Genomic DNA, 14,954 nt, shown 5'->3' on the forward strand with positions numbered 1-14,954 from the left:
AATATATGATAATAATTGACGATAATTAATTGTCGATGATACCACATTTTTAGTAAATCAGGTAGATAATACCGTTAATCTACCCCTGCTATATCCCCAATAATCACGTATTTTACCCATAAATTATGATTTAGGAAATGTTTTATTAATAACAAAAATAGTAATTATATTAATAACAAAACAAAAAATATTTTGAAATTATTAATATAATTATTATAGTATAGTCCGCGTAAAACTCCTAGTTCGCTCTGAATATAGAAATTAAGATGAATCGCGTCGCCATAGCAAATTGTATGACTACACCTGCTCCCAACAACTTCAGAGCGGACTAGCAGTTCGTTCTATTATTATGTTTGTTTTATTATAAGATTTAAGAGCATAATATGTAAACACAGCACAAAGTGCTTTACGTTTATCTTGCAATAATTATATTTTATGTATCGTCCCATTCTGTTGATACTATGTAATAATTAACACAATAAATATCCAATGTAGGTACATTAAGTTCATATGAGCCTATATACCTATGTAATTTATTGCCTGTAACGACATAATGATGTAATTAAACAAAATACCAATTAAGATATAAGTTATTTAATTATATATGTATTGAAGCACGCATTAATACTTTTTATTGCGTTGTTGTTAAAAGACATACTTATATATGGAAGGTGTACGACATTTAATGGTTAGATATCTTTCGCACCTATGTCTGCCAAATAACAGCAGTATGTTTGTTGCTGTGTTCTCTTTTTAAGGATATGGTTATATGAGGGATTCCAACTTAGTCTTTAGGAGTAGGAATGATTATATAGTTCCTATAGTTCCTAGTTCAGATATGGCTCAAATCGTATTTGGACTTGGTCTATAGGTGGCAGTGATCACATACCATCTTGGACCTAAAGGGCGTTTGAACCACTCATTTATAAGAATAGGTAAGTAGTTGGCTTTATGAATGAATTGTTGAATAATAAATATTCCTATATAAAATGTAAATGTAATATTCTAGAATACAGTTTTTAGTAGATATAATTATGTATGGAGATAAATTTAATGTTTGACCAGAAAATAGTCTTCCATTACGCGGCATATCTGTGATACAATGAAAGATATTTGCAATTTTGATTTGTTTTTAATGTTAAAGTTTATTTTAATAGTTAAATTGTTATTGCTGGTGCTGGTTTTATTGTTTTTTATGCTTTTAATTTTAATTGTTATCTTGAGGTAGTTAAAATTATAAATGAGTTGCGAAATGTTCAAATAAATGTTTAAATGCCTCATTAATTTCTTATTATTGCAATGTAATGGAAAGTTATCGTTTTTATCAGTGGATTAAATATATAGACAATAACAATATCTCATCCATTAATGGTTACTGATATAAGGACCATAGATAATACAGTATACCATTTAATAAATAAAACTTTTTATTTTTCAAAGAATCAAAGTTTCTCCCCTCGAATTGTTCATACGTATGTACAATATCCCTACATAGAATATAAGCTAAGTTAGAAAACGATTATTTTAAATAGCGAAATATATGTTAATAAACATTATGTTTGAAAATAGATTATAAAATAAAAATTGTTATTACTATGATATAAAAATAGTATTTCTTTATTTCACCTTATTATTGACAATAATATGAAAAAATAAATGAATGAATACTAAATGAAATATGACTAAAACAAATGTTTTATAACTAGATAAGTATATCATAGCACGATTTATTTATACATATGTTATTATTATTAATAATATAACTATACCATTGATTACTGTGCATTTAGTTTGAAGCTTAATAGTGTTGTTAAAATATTATATAATTTATATGTACAATATGGAACTTGAAATGGCAATAAAATATGATGACTACTTTTGTTGACTTTTGTTTTGTTTTTTATTGTGAATTTTCATATTTTTTTTTTTTTGTTAGCGATTGAGACCGAAATTTTCAATTTTAGGGTCATACAATTATTACACATATACAAGTACTACAACAAATATTACAAAGGAAATATTAAATTCGTGATGTTTTCGATTTACGATTATTATTTTAAAAGACAGTCCCACATATCTATAAACGTTTTAATTAAACTTCTTGTAAAATACGTATTGTAAAGTTCTAATTAAGTCAAGCAAACACAAAATAAAATGTTGTAAATCTTTACTACAAACTGTCCTTCAGTTTAAATATCACAATAGCCGCGACAATCAGAAATAATAAGAAAAAGTGATAGATCCAGTAGATAGAGTTGTAGTACCTCAGTACAGTTGCGGTGTCGTGGACTATGAGACAAGGGGCCAGGTAGATTAGACAAAACACTCGCATTATAGAGAAACCGATGTTCCATGGGATTTTCATCTGGAAATAAGGATAACATTTACGTTAAAAATATTAGCACTTTGAAAGGTGAAAGAAAACATTGTAAAGATAGATATGGTTGAGAGTTCTGTTAAAAAAGAGTTCTCATAGGTGTGCAAAATCTACTTATCCGGCTACATCTAGCTTTGATAGCCTAAACCCTTTTAACTCTAGGTTTAACATGGCCGGAAGTAGGACAAAAGTAGATTTTTAATTCAATGATAATGAAGATGTTATTAAACAATGCGCGTACGTCTTCGTGTACGTAATGCACTATAAAGTAGAACTATGTAGGTATTTTACGTTTATAACTGTAAAGCATAGATTAGTAAAGATTACTCACTCCTAACAAAAAAAATTACCCAGTTTTGAGAATTGAAATAGTTGCGTAAAAAAGTTTTGCCACGTCTCCGTGCTAAAATGTCACTAAAATATTTTAAATAATTATTTATTTATTATGTAAATTGCGCAGTATTAGTTATTTATTCGTAAATTTTCTCTAAAAATGTTTTTATTTGTCAAGAATTCAAAAAAAGAACTTACTAATAAGCCGTTTGTGGCTTCATTCAATTTCAAGGCGGGGAAGTATCTTTACTAATCTATGCTGTAAAGATATAAATCTTAAAGATATAAATAAATAATTATTACTAGTAACAGTGGTAACATTTGCGTTAATTAATGTTTTATTACGTGGGTGTTGGGAGAATAAAAAGTAAATACATAGATAAGGTATATCTTCCTAGTTATGAGTACCAATTGAGTTCAGGATAATCTTATGACACTAATAAAAATAAACAAATCAACTTATCTCTTAATTATACATACTTCAGTTGACTGCTTTATGTAGTTATTGTAATTAATTATTTTTTACAAACAATGTAATAAAACATTTCATATTATAGGAACATAGTAGGTACATATATTACCTATATTACAATATAGGAATAGGAAATTGATATGCGTTCTACGTACCTATTAAGTAAACATTTATGTGTATACAGACGATACCACATGTATTGTTGCTTTATAATAAGTTAAGCGCTTCTATGTTACCTTTGAATTAAGTGGTAAAGCAGACACATAAGGAGTTCTATCTCTCAAGAGTAAAAGGGTATATAGGTCAGACTAAGTTAAAAATTGGATCCTATATATGTTTCATTATTAGTCCATGAGCAGTGACGTCTTTATATCAAGCGAAATATAGCCATGCTCCTTATCAATAGTATAAAACAAAAAGATAGTTGCAAATACTTATATTTACATTTCATTGTAGGTAAATAACCCCCATTAAAGAAAAAATAATAAACGACTTCGGGGGCGTTCGAGTATTTAGTACATTATATCAAAAAACAGTAAGTGAGATAGACACATACGTAAGGTATAATTAAAAATCTTGTCTTACCGTTTGGTGTTCAAAAATTCTCTTACGATTTCTTATACAGGGTGTCCCGTAAGTACCACGACAAACTTGAGGAGAACATAGGTGAGGGTCTGACCTCTCTGGGAAAAAAAATTACCTTAGTAAAAGTGTCACCGTTTTTGCACTATCAATTGTTTTAGATTTTTTGAGAAATTCAGCCCTCTTCATCTTCTTTCGTTAACTGCGTGTACAAATTTGGAGATGCAGTGTTTATTTTTTCTGTTAAATACTATCAGATAGTTGGTCTATCATATTGAAATGTAAATTGGTTAAGAGATGTAAAGGAACCATGAAAATAATAGGGATATTTTTAGATTTTAATTTTTTTACTATTTTTCTCTCAACTTTGACTCGTTGCGGTGAAAAAAAAATGTACTGGACTATAAGTGTCCATTGCGCAAAAAAATATGTCCAGTTAATAGAGATTTCAAAAGGGTACTACACTTACTATTTAAAGTTGAAGAAAAAAAATTAAGGCCGTTTTTGCACCAAAGGGACTGAAACCAACTAAAACGTAATGATCGAGTTTTTATTTAAATTACGGTTTCTACCGACTCACAACGCGTAAAGCAGTACTAAATCACATTTTTACCTAGTTACACACTTAAAAATATCATTATTCATTTGTAAAAAAATAATTAAGTAACTAACTAGCAAAGAAAGTAATACAATTTATTAAGTCAATTTTTACCTACTTTGAAGTGTCATTTCGAAGTGAAACTTCGTACATGTATGTAATTTGAATGACAATACTATAATTTGACATCTTGGAACAGATCTGATGATGAAGCCAGGATATGGATGGTAGATCTCTTACCAATTTAGCCCAAACTCAAGGGAATTACTAAGAAATGAACCATGCACCTGCTGGCTCCATCATCAGATCTGTTCCAAGATGTCAAATTATGGTATTGTCATTCAAATGACATACATGTACAAAGTTTCACTTCGAAATGACACTTCAAAGTGGGTAAAAATTGACTTAATAAATTGTATTACTTTGTTTGCTAGTTAGTTACTTAATTGTTTTTTTACAAATTAAGAATGATATTTTTAAGTGTGTAACTAGGTAAAAATGTGATTTAGTACTGCTTGACACGTTGTGAGTCGGTAGAAACCGTAATTTAAATAAAAACTCGATCATTACGTTTTAGTTGGTTTCAGTCCCTTTCGTGCAAAAACGGCCTTAACTTTTTTTCTTCAACTTTAAATAGTAAGTGTGGTACCTTTTTGAAATCTCTATTAACTGGTCATATTTTTTTGCGCTATGTACACTTATAGTCCAGTACATTTTTTTTTCACCGCAACGAGTCAAAGTTGAGGGAAAAATAGTAAAAAAATTAAAATCTAAAAATATCCCTATTTTTTTCATGGTTTCTTTACATCTCTTAACCAATTTACATTTCAATATGATAGACCAACTATCTGATAGTATTTAACAGAAAAAATAAACACTGCTTCTCCAAATTTGTACACGCAGTTAACGAAAGAAGATGAAGAGGGCTGAATTTCTCAAAAAATCTAAAACAATTGATAGTGCAAAAACGGTGACACTTTTACTAAGGTATTTTTTTTTCCCCAGAGAGGTCAGACCCTCACCTATGTTCTCCCCAAGTTTGTCGTGGTACTTACGGGACACCCTGTATAGTGAGGAGAGGGATCCTGAAAGTAACGGAATCATACTTAGGAAGCTACATGATACTAGAACGCTCCCTTCGCTGTAAACGCTGTGTTTTTATAAGAATAACAATTAATATTTACCGAACCGGTAGTGTCATACAATTCACAGTATTCAGACTCCAAATGCACGTACACCCAAAGTGTTGAAGACACGATGATCTGTGGTATTGAAGGACCGACCCAAATACTCCACGCCACGAAGGAACATGCGCTTCTGTAAATTTACTGATGTATGACATCTACTAATCATGTTATGTGTATTTGAAGGTGGTAGAACCATTTGTGGTTCGACTCCAGCGGTACCACCGCCACACCCCTTTCTGCCTCATAACAACAGCGTTAAGCGCTCCTGTGTTCTGAGTTGAAGGGAGACATACTTTTCCGAGGCGTTCCAGCTTAATCCTCAAGGGTAGCGGCACATCTGTGGTCGACTTCAGGTAAATCCTTTCTGGGGTTGATAACAGATGTCCATGGGCGGCAGTAGGCACTTGCCATCGGCTGGACTGCATGCTCTGCTACTCCTATATTTAAAAAAGCTATGTATTTTTAAAGCAAATAATTGTAAACGATTATACTACTACTTACTTATAAGAAAACGTTACAAATATCTAGAAAAGATATGGACATAAATAGCTACTAGATAACCTTCTCTATTACAGATTTCTGTAGAAAATTTAAACACCAAATTATTTCCGTGATATGCAATTAAATTAATCCTCATTAGGTAAAAATCGATCTACTATTATAATCCCCATATGATTAGATTACTTAATAAATTTGCTCGATCATGCAGTCATTATCATATCTAATACATAATTGAGATACAATAGATACTCCGTGACTATTCTAGTACTTTCGCTAATTTGTATTAAACATTTTAAGATATTTTTTGTTTAGAAAAGTTGTTTAGGTACCTTATTTCTTTATTGGCCTTTATAAAGTTCTTGTACATGTTAGCCCAAAACCAGAAACGAGTTGGCATATCCCAACTGCGTATAGTATCTTTCATCCGGGGTCCTAACAGCAGCTTTTCGTTTTTGAAACATTTAAGCATGGAAAAATTGTACTCTTCTTCCATAGCAATGGTAGGTGTACGGGCTCTGTTAAACCATTTAAAATGTTAATATTAGGATTATTTATTAACCAAGATAGATATAAAAGCAATGAGCAAAGTCGACCCACATGACGAAGCAGTCATCACACCGGTCGAACACGTTGTGGGTTCCGGGTTCGATCTCCTGGAAGTAGTCTAACGTATTTAGATTTACTTTCTGGATCAGACTGTTAGTGTATCTATCTGTGTGTATTCATGGCACCCACGTCACATGGAATCCTAGTGTGGGGCTATGGGTGTAAAAAGCGTTATTATTATAAAGAGACAAAATAAATTATTAATTATTTTTATCTCAACATTGCATCATCATTTTCTGCTATTAAATCCACGGCAAGACAAGCTAGATAACATACGATAATTAAAAAGCAAATAGTGACAATCCCAGAGCAATCACATTTTTATACGAATACGCATACGAGTTGACTTACTAAATGTTTGTCGCAAGTTTTATAAATTACTACAAAGTTTATAGGGAGTGCCTATAAACTCCTAGACGCGTCCATTGCAAAACAATGGACTCACTAACGCGCCGTGGGCACACTGCTACAGCAAATTTTATGAAATCTCGCATGCGCGTATAGGGCACACACAAATAGCGTAATAAACGCACAGACGCGCTTGGGGCAGTGAACGTGTTTTTATATTATAAAGCTACTAACGCCAATTTTAATAAGCTGAATCGAGTTGAAGGTCCATAGCCTGGTATTGGTAAACATTTCGCTGGATACACCCCGAAACCTGCCTCCGTACAGACACTGGTACACAGTAACATCACTATCTGGTAATGTAAGAAGTACATGGTAAGCTGTGGTATGTTATACAAGAAGCGGAAATCTGAGCCATATTTTATGTAAAAAGCCCTTTCGTAGTACATCTGTAACAAGAGTTAAGGCTATATTAGGTACTATACATACTAGCTCGTATATATTTGTAAGAGATTATGTATGGTCAGTTTTTCAATAACACAGCTTACAAGCTAACAGGTAATTTAATTTAATAGCTTACAGCTTACAAGATTTTCGGTGATTATGTGTTAAAAGTAAATTACTATTCTTTCTATTAATTTTTTATCGCTGCGTAAAACTCTCCTCAAAACCAGTTTACTCATTTCCCTTTCAAGCTTAGCAAACATTTTACAAATATTTGCACCTATAATTCCCTCTTGTTAATTTACTATTTTTTATCATCTACCATGATGTAAAAAGAAATAATTAATCACCTGAGGAGAATATTTCAACCGCAACAATAAGTATCCTAGAGAACACGCAAAGGCTTTTTTCAGTTTCTGTTCAGTAATAATTCTGCAATCGCCTAATGTTCCAAACGGTGCATTAAAATGGTCATCAAAAACCTTCCATCGGTAGTATGGTCCTATAATTGGTGAATGCGTATATTTAAAACTTTATTGTTATGTGTTACATTTACATACCGATCCGTGTTTGTGTACGTTTAGTTTCTTTAAATATTAATAATAAAAAATATTCTGGGTTGTCTATTAATAGAGTAGTGTTTCTTAGACTCTACACTGCTATTTTCATGTATGAGACCGACCTTTAACATAATCTTAAGTAGGTAGCTATTATAATAATAGTGTGGGTGAATCAAGATTTTATCTGTTCGTGGTGTAAATATAGCGACAGTAACTTACCTTTGTGTATCCCAGTAAAGTAAAAAGCGTACGAAATTATATCACCAGCGCTCGGGTCGGTACTTAAACATTCATTATCCATATTTGGTTTGATAGTCGACATCCCTGGATCCACTTTTAGTCTCTGGTATGTACTGATTTCGAACGCCAACCCCACCAGCCTTAAAGCTAACGTTTGATGGAGCCAAATTATGTAACAGTTCTTTTGTAGACTCCAGTGTAAGTACGATAAATATAGCCAAGTGTACGCAAGACTCATTTGGTGCACATACCTGAAAATGTATGGCAAAGACGTAGCAATTAGGTCAGCCATCTAGGTAGTCATTAGAAACTAAGTAAAATAATGAAGTTTAAATAGGCTATTTATGAACATGTTGTATCAGGCTGTCATATTTTTCTATTGTATCGTACATTGACCTGCACGGCCCGTGTCTACGCAGTCGTTACGGGACAAATACGTTCACACTCATTATATAGAACAATAATACTTGTTATTTTTTCTGGCATTTCCGTAACACGCATATACGATGTCCGTGGATACAATGCTCCTTATGAGTTATGTATAAACATATCAGTTCCATTACTACTCTTGAGGATCTATCCCACTACTTTTACCTTATCTGTTTATCACAGAACTAGGAAACAAGCGTACAAATACACTTAGCCTGATAACACAGGTAATATTTAAGTGTATTTTAATTGTATAGTGGTATGCAACATACCAAGTTTTAACTCACCGTTTATCACAGCATTTAATTATAACAATGTTACCCCAGACCATTATCACCGTGTGCAGAATACTATGCCCACATATCAAGCACGCAACCAGTATACCCAAACCCGTCCCATAGTTCCGTTTCAAACGTTTATCATCTATTTTCTTATAATAGTTAGCAAGTGAAACACATAAAAGTAAAGATGAATAAAATATTACGTCGTCCGAATTCATGTTACTTATTATAATTTTATTGTTTCTATGAAAATATTATTAAATATCATTTTGATTAATTTGGCACTATTCAATGAACATTTGACGTAATAATTTTTACTTATAATTTAAAATGTAACAATGATAATTGCATTTTTGCATTATTTGTATAACATGTAACAATTTACCTGTTCTACTATAATACTTGTATCTGAATTACTTCAGCAGTAATATCATGTGCATTGAATCGAATTATATACCAATACGTAAATGCTTCTGTAGCTAAACATTCTCATATTGTATTTATATTATAAGAAAATCTCCAAAATAAATAAATTAATTTTAATTTGTATTAATTTTAAAACAAAATCGCCCATTATTTTTCACTGAATATTTTATATGTCATGTATCTTATATGTACTATGAGTTAAATGGTCTCTTAAAAGTAAAATAAAACAGCACCATGATTAAATAAACAATTTACTACACATAAGGTAGGTTCACAATAAAAATATTTCTAACAGAGGTATGTACGATATAACCCATAGTCTGATGCAGATCTAGCCATCTGTCACTTCTAACTTTAACCTTAATAACATCTAAACTGCCAACTCATTATTACTTAACTCATTATTACTCAGTATTACTTAAATAATATTACAGTGCAGAATATTTGTGCGAAGCAATATACATACATATAATAACTATAAGTAAGAAATCTTAAATGCATTATCATTCAAACACTATTACAACTAATTTGGCATATAGGAATGTTGAGAATTTCCAATTTCTATTTTGGCCTTCAACTGCTTTAAAAATGACAAGTTATTGTAATTTTAAATGGCTAAGTTACTAACAATAGTATTTAAAATATAACTAAGTACCATAGCAATATAATAGAGCAGCAGAAAAGCAAAAATAATGAATTTGGTGATAGTATTCACATACATATCCGACGGAAGAAATCACAAGACAGAGATGAAATTATGCACACTTTAAAACAATAAATTATCACATTAGATAGAATGATTTCATCACATAACTAACCTATAATACTGCTCAAACTGTTAAATAGCTATTACATTTTTATTTACTTAAAAAATCAATCATTTAATTCCGTTTGTAAATTCAATTGACTAGCATCTAGAACATTTGATATCTTATTTAAGATAATATAGTTATGACACAAAATCATAGTAGTAAAGGATAACATTAAAATTTTATAAATATTTATTTAAATATAATAATAATAATCACTGCAAGACCTATAAATTCCAACAAATATAATATTAAATCTATTGTCATAAAGGGAAGAATAATTTTGTACTGAAAATTCCTGCAGAATAGTTATAAAGTTAGTTGCTAAGACTATTAAACTAAGCAAGATAAAACTATTGTTGACTGATTATGTAGTAGCATACAAAAAGCCAAGTACTGGAAAAGCCACATTCAATTTTTTTAATTAAAACCCTGATATTATTTTATACACAGCTTGTCATCAATATTAAAGAATGATTTTGGCATTACATTGAAAAGACAACTTAAACCTTTCATTATATTTGAAAAAATTGGCAGTTTATTAACATTTGTATTAAAAAACCATAATCGAGTAGATTAATAATGTTTATAAAGGATTTTAATACACGCTAAATTAAATTGAGTAGAGGCTTTATATAGATGTTCTCAACAAAAATAATAATATTTTAATGAAGATAATCTATAACCACATTTAATTTAAGAAGTTATTGCTTATTTTTATCGAATCCTTTACAATTCGATAAAATTATCCAGCTATATATTTAATTGATTAAATTTAATTAATGGAATTTGTTGGTAATGATATTATTTATGTGGTATTTAGTCAAGTAGTCTTAAATACATAGGATTTTTCGCTACCCTATGCTCTAGGATAAAAGTCTACACGACACTAATAATATTTCTTAAAACTAGTGTACCTAATCGTGAGCATTTAAGTGTAATTTAAGATCATATTTTCACGTTTGCACGTATTTTTTTGTTTTTTCTTCTATTTTTAGTTATCATTATTACGTACCCAAAATACATCTAATTAAAATACTTAACCAGATGTATTGTTGTTGAGTCAATAGTGATGTATTATTGTATTCTTATACACTATACCAAAATGCTCACTAGAGTATATTATACCTACCTAAGTTTGCACTAAAGCATTGCAGTCACGTTCACGAAGTTATGGCCTAAATCTCACTTTAATAGTCTATTAAGTCGCCTCCCTAATTTCTGTAATATGAATTAATTAGATTATATAAAGTTCACTTCACTTTAAAGCCATAGACTTAAAGGCTGTACTGAATGCGATGCAACTAACGACAGCATATAGCGCGATTTTAGAGGATCAGGTTTCTTATTTATTATTTTTTAAATAATTTAAGTAAAGTATGTTTAATATATGAGTATAATGTATATGTATTGTAGATCGTCATTCATAGCATCGCAAATAATACAGTAATCTTTCATACGCATTATTCCTTGCAACCCCAATTACTAATGAAATTACTATAAAGTTATATTTACTTATCCATTACACATTACTCTACGGGGGTGTACTATGGATATAATAGATCCACTTACAATAACGTACATAGTATGAATAATTATTGCATTATATTTTTTATACAAATCTTTACGATTACAGTAAACATGTTACTTTAAATTTTTAATTTAAAATAACTGCCCACCCTGTTACCTACACACCCGTGCACGCATATCCAATGTAAGTTAGTCCAATCAGGCCTCAACTACAACACACCTTCGGGCACATATCTCTCTCATATCGAAAGTAATTGAGTACTTATTGACATAGTAAATGTATGAAAAAGTGCTACACTTAATACCTTAACATTTGTAACACATAAACGTCTCATAGCTTCCGAAAAAACGAATCACTAAATCTGCATCAGACACGAAACACTTTAAAATGAAATTGCATTGTTATAAAACATACAAACGCCTTCCGGACAAGATACAAAATTGTCTGTGGAATATGAATGTATTAAAATAAATTCCCAGATAAATTCATGGACATAAAAGTTGTTTTAAAATTTCTCTAAATATTGACATTACAACTATTGTTATTATTAACCACACCTAAATGTTGTTAGAAAAGTATTGCCTCTATATATTATATGAAAAGAGATTTTAATACACCTACTTACACAGGTATCTATTTGAATAAATAACGCTGAAACTTAATAAGAACAGCTGATTAACATATGGAAATATTGTAACATTTAAGTACCATCAATAAATAGTGTTGTTCCACGATTACAGTTCACGAGAGGAACATAATATAAAATCAATAAAATTGCACAAGAGAGCCACCAGATATAACACAAAAGGAATTTCATAAATTATTTTATACACGTGCAATAGTCAGAAATATAACCGAAGTGCTAGAGTCTCTAATTACATGTAAATCGATTAAATTGAAGCTTTCTATAATATATTAATCCGATCGCATTAAATTTTCAAGATTTTTTCTAATTTTTTAAATGTGATCATAAAGTTATAATTTTGTATTCTCGATCTATTGCACAAACACATATAGGTAATAATTACGTTAAACTACTCGATTTATACGTTATTAGATTTTTACAATACCTACCACATAGTTAAATACAACATCCAGAACATTACATTAATAATTACAAAATTCAATAGGTGCAAACAATTACAAAAGTTTTTTATTATTATCCACAATCGAAAATCACTGTAGGTAAAAGAAATCTATTTATACATTTTATTAATAAATTTGTTCGGTCCTATCACGATTCGTCCAACAATAATAAAAATGCGAACAGCATTCGTTTAGTAATAATTGGCAGTCCTAATAGTGGCTATAGTCCTTAGCACTACGAGCTGTGTGCTCACTACGGCGCTACGGCCCGCTACGCACCCGCGGTGGGTGCTACTCGAACGAAACATTAACTACTACTGCGTTTACACGCACATTGTCCATATTTAACCCGCAAACGGTATAAAACGTCGTCGCATCGCTATTTTCGCTCCGCCCTTGCACGCTGAAGCGTAAACGTATCGTAAATGTATCCTGCTTGGTACACTAAAAGATAAAAGTATGTAAAGTACGCACCGCGTTCCTCGAAGTCATCTCGGCGATTATTCTTGCACTACACGAGGTCACACTAGCAATCTACGAAGCATTCTCGATCGTCAGGTACAAATCGACACTTATTTTTAGCACTGGTTCTTTTTCACTTAAGAAACTGTTGTAACTTTAATCACTTATATGCATCTGAGTTAGAAAAGACTATAAACGTTTCAAACTATATTTAAGAATTGGCATTTCACAACAGGCACTGGATTTATAATAAGTACACAAACATCGGGTTTCATAAATTTCATAAATGAGCACATATTGACCGTTGTCTATATCTCGAGTAATACAGTAACAGATATTTATAATATCTTAAATATCATATACTGTGACTAGTGTATAACAAATATATTAATACGATAAGACGTAAAAATGTCGGCGATAGAAATAAGTAATCGAGGCACTACATGGTAATAAGGCATACTTTTGTCGACTTGAGGTAGTGTAACACTATAATACCTATTACGACAGGTATCCCACAAGGTGTAACGACAAACGAAAACATTTGTTCGAGGCAGTGTAGTATTTGAAACGCTTATTAGTCTATAGTAACACAAGAAACAGTAACTCGAAGACATGTTCATGTCGTCTTGACATAGAATTACACGTACATACATGTACATTGTATTATCCAATCGGACTTAAGTAGTGTTAACGCATACGATTATTATTGCAATGCATAAGGCACCTGTTCAATCGAGGCAGTGCTAAAGAACGATGCACAGTTGTCGAATTGAGGTAGATAGATAGCTAGGTAGCTCGATTTATCGCATATCGTACTCGATTTGATGTTTATCGGCAATTCCGTCTGGAAGTAGGCCGATTCTTTACGTTACAAACGAGTACATATTATATTCGATATCTGCTCGATTCTATACGTTTATAGTAATATCGCAGTATCTTACTCGTTTTAGCGTTTAGCTTTTTGCGGCAAGCGAGTACAAGTCGATATTTTACAGTTCTCGATCTCGTACTCATGTTCACCACAATTGGCAGTGCATGGCATACGAGTATAAACCGTGTCTTAATGAAAGTACACAAGTTTCCCAACATCATCGAGTGAACAGCAAAATAAAAGTCGATTCTTCACGGGCGTACTCGTAATGGCCGACACCAGCAGCGACAAATAAGTACACATCTATCCATAACAGGCGTACTCATATAGACCATCAACATTAGCAGGAAATGAGCACAAATCCCCAACAGACGTACGTAACACAATGCGTTGCAAAGGATTCAGGCGTACGTTGCGTTGGCGTACCAACGGTGACAATACGTAGCAAAGGATTCAGGCGTCATTGCGTTGGCGTTGCAGACGGGCGTTAACGGGCGGTGCAGACGAGCTACGTTCCGCTCACTTGATGAGCTGCGCGGCGCTCTTGGAGCGGCGGAACATCTTCGCGCCCTTGTTGGGCGCGGGCTCGTGCTAGTTGCCGTTGGGCGCGGCGGGCGGCGGCGGGCGGGCGGGCGCGGTGATCTCCTTCGCGCCGTCCGTGCCGTATATCTTGCCCGCCTTCTTCGCCATGGACGCGAGCAGCTCCTGGGAGCACTTGTGGGCCGAGCGCAGCGATAGCGCCCACTCCTTGAGACCGATCTCGTCCTGACAAACATATTCAACAAGTTAATCATGGGTCAATCATTAAAAA

At 32.1% G+C, this 14,954-nt stretch overlaps 2 protein-coding genes across 4 annotated transcripts in view; both read right to left on the reverse strand.

Annotated features, from left to right (window-relative positions):
• Positions 1-2,150: 2,150 nt before the first annotated feature.
• Positions 2,151-9,268, reverse strand: LOC140757457 (lysophospholipid acyltransferase 7). Of its 2 annotated transcripts, XM_073093176.1 has the most exons (7): positions 8,965-9,268; positions 8,228-8,499; positions 7,799-7,950; positions 7,239-7,453; positions 6,380-6,565; positions 5,547-5,679; positions 2,151-2,365 (listed from the first exon to the last, which is right to left on the reverse strand). In XM_073093176.1, exons 1-7 carry the CDS (start codon positions 9,174-9,176, stop codon positions 2,171-2,173), a joined length of 1,365 nt encoding a protein of 454 aa, XP_072949277.1. In that variant the 5' UTR covers positions 9,177-9,268; the 3' UTR covers positions 2,151-2,170. The 2 variants fall into 2 exon arrangements, with proteins under 2 accessions (XP_072949277.1, XP_072949276.1); XM_073093175.1 differs by lacking the exon at positions 6,380-6,565.
• A 1,914-nt stretch (positions 9,269-11,182) lies between these two features.
• The window catches only part of Gprk1 (G protein-coupled receptor kinase 1), a 56,654-nt gene continuing 52,882 nt past the window's right edge, over positions 11,183-14,954 (reverse strand). For both annotated transcript variants that reach the window (XM_073093177.1, XM_073093178.1), the window contains exon 16: positions 11,183-14,908. In XM_073093177.1, coding sequence (XP_072949278.1) covers positions 14,735-14,908 — 174 coding nt within the window. In that variant the 3' untranslated portion in view covers positions 11,183-14,734. The remainder of the gene's footprint in view (positions 14,909-14,954) is intronic.

This window comes from Epargyreus clarus, unplaced genomic scaffold (genome assembly GCF_041222505.1).
Source record: "Epargyreus clarus isolate Ecla_fem2 unplaced genomic scaffold, WU_Ecla_fem_2.2 ptg000004l, whole genome shotgun sequence".
Taxonomy (NCBI): domain Eukaryota; kingdom Metazoa; phylum Arthropoda; class Insecta; order Lepidoptera; family Hesperiidae; genus Epargyreus; species Epargyreus clarus.

Excerpts from the sequence above, each read along its gene's own strand:
- LOC140757457 (XM_073093176.1), bottom strand. The coding sequence starts at position 9,176 with ATGAATTCGGACGACGTAATATTTTATTCATCTTTACTTTTATGTGTT. Across the intron at positions 6,566-7,238 it reads TTCAGCTTATTAAAATTGGC|AGCCCGTACACCTACCATTG; the intron begins GTTAGTAGCTTT and ends ATGGTTTAACAG. Across the intron at positions 2,366-5,546 it reads TGTATGACACTACCGGTTCG|ATGAAAATCCCATGGAACAT; the intron begins GTAAATATTAAT and ends CCTTATTTCCAG.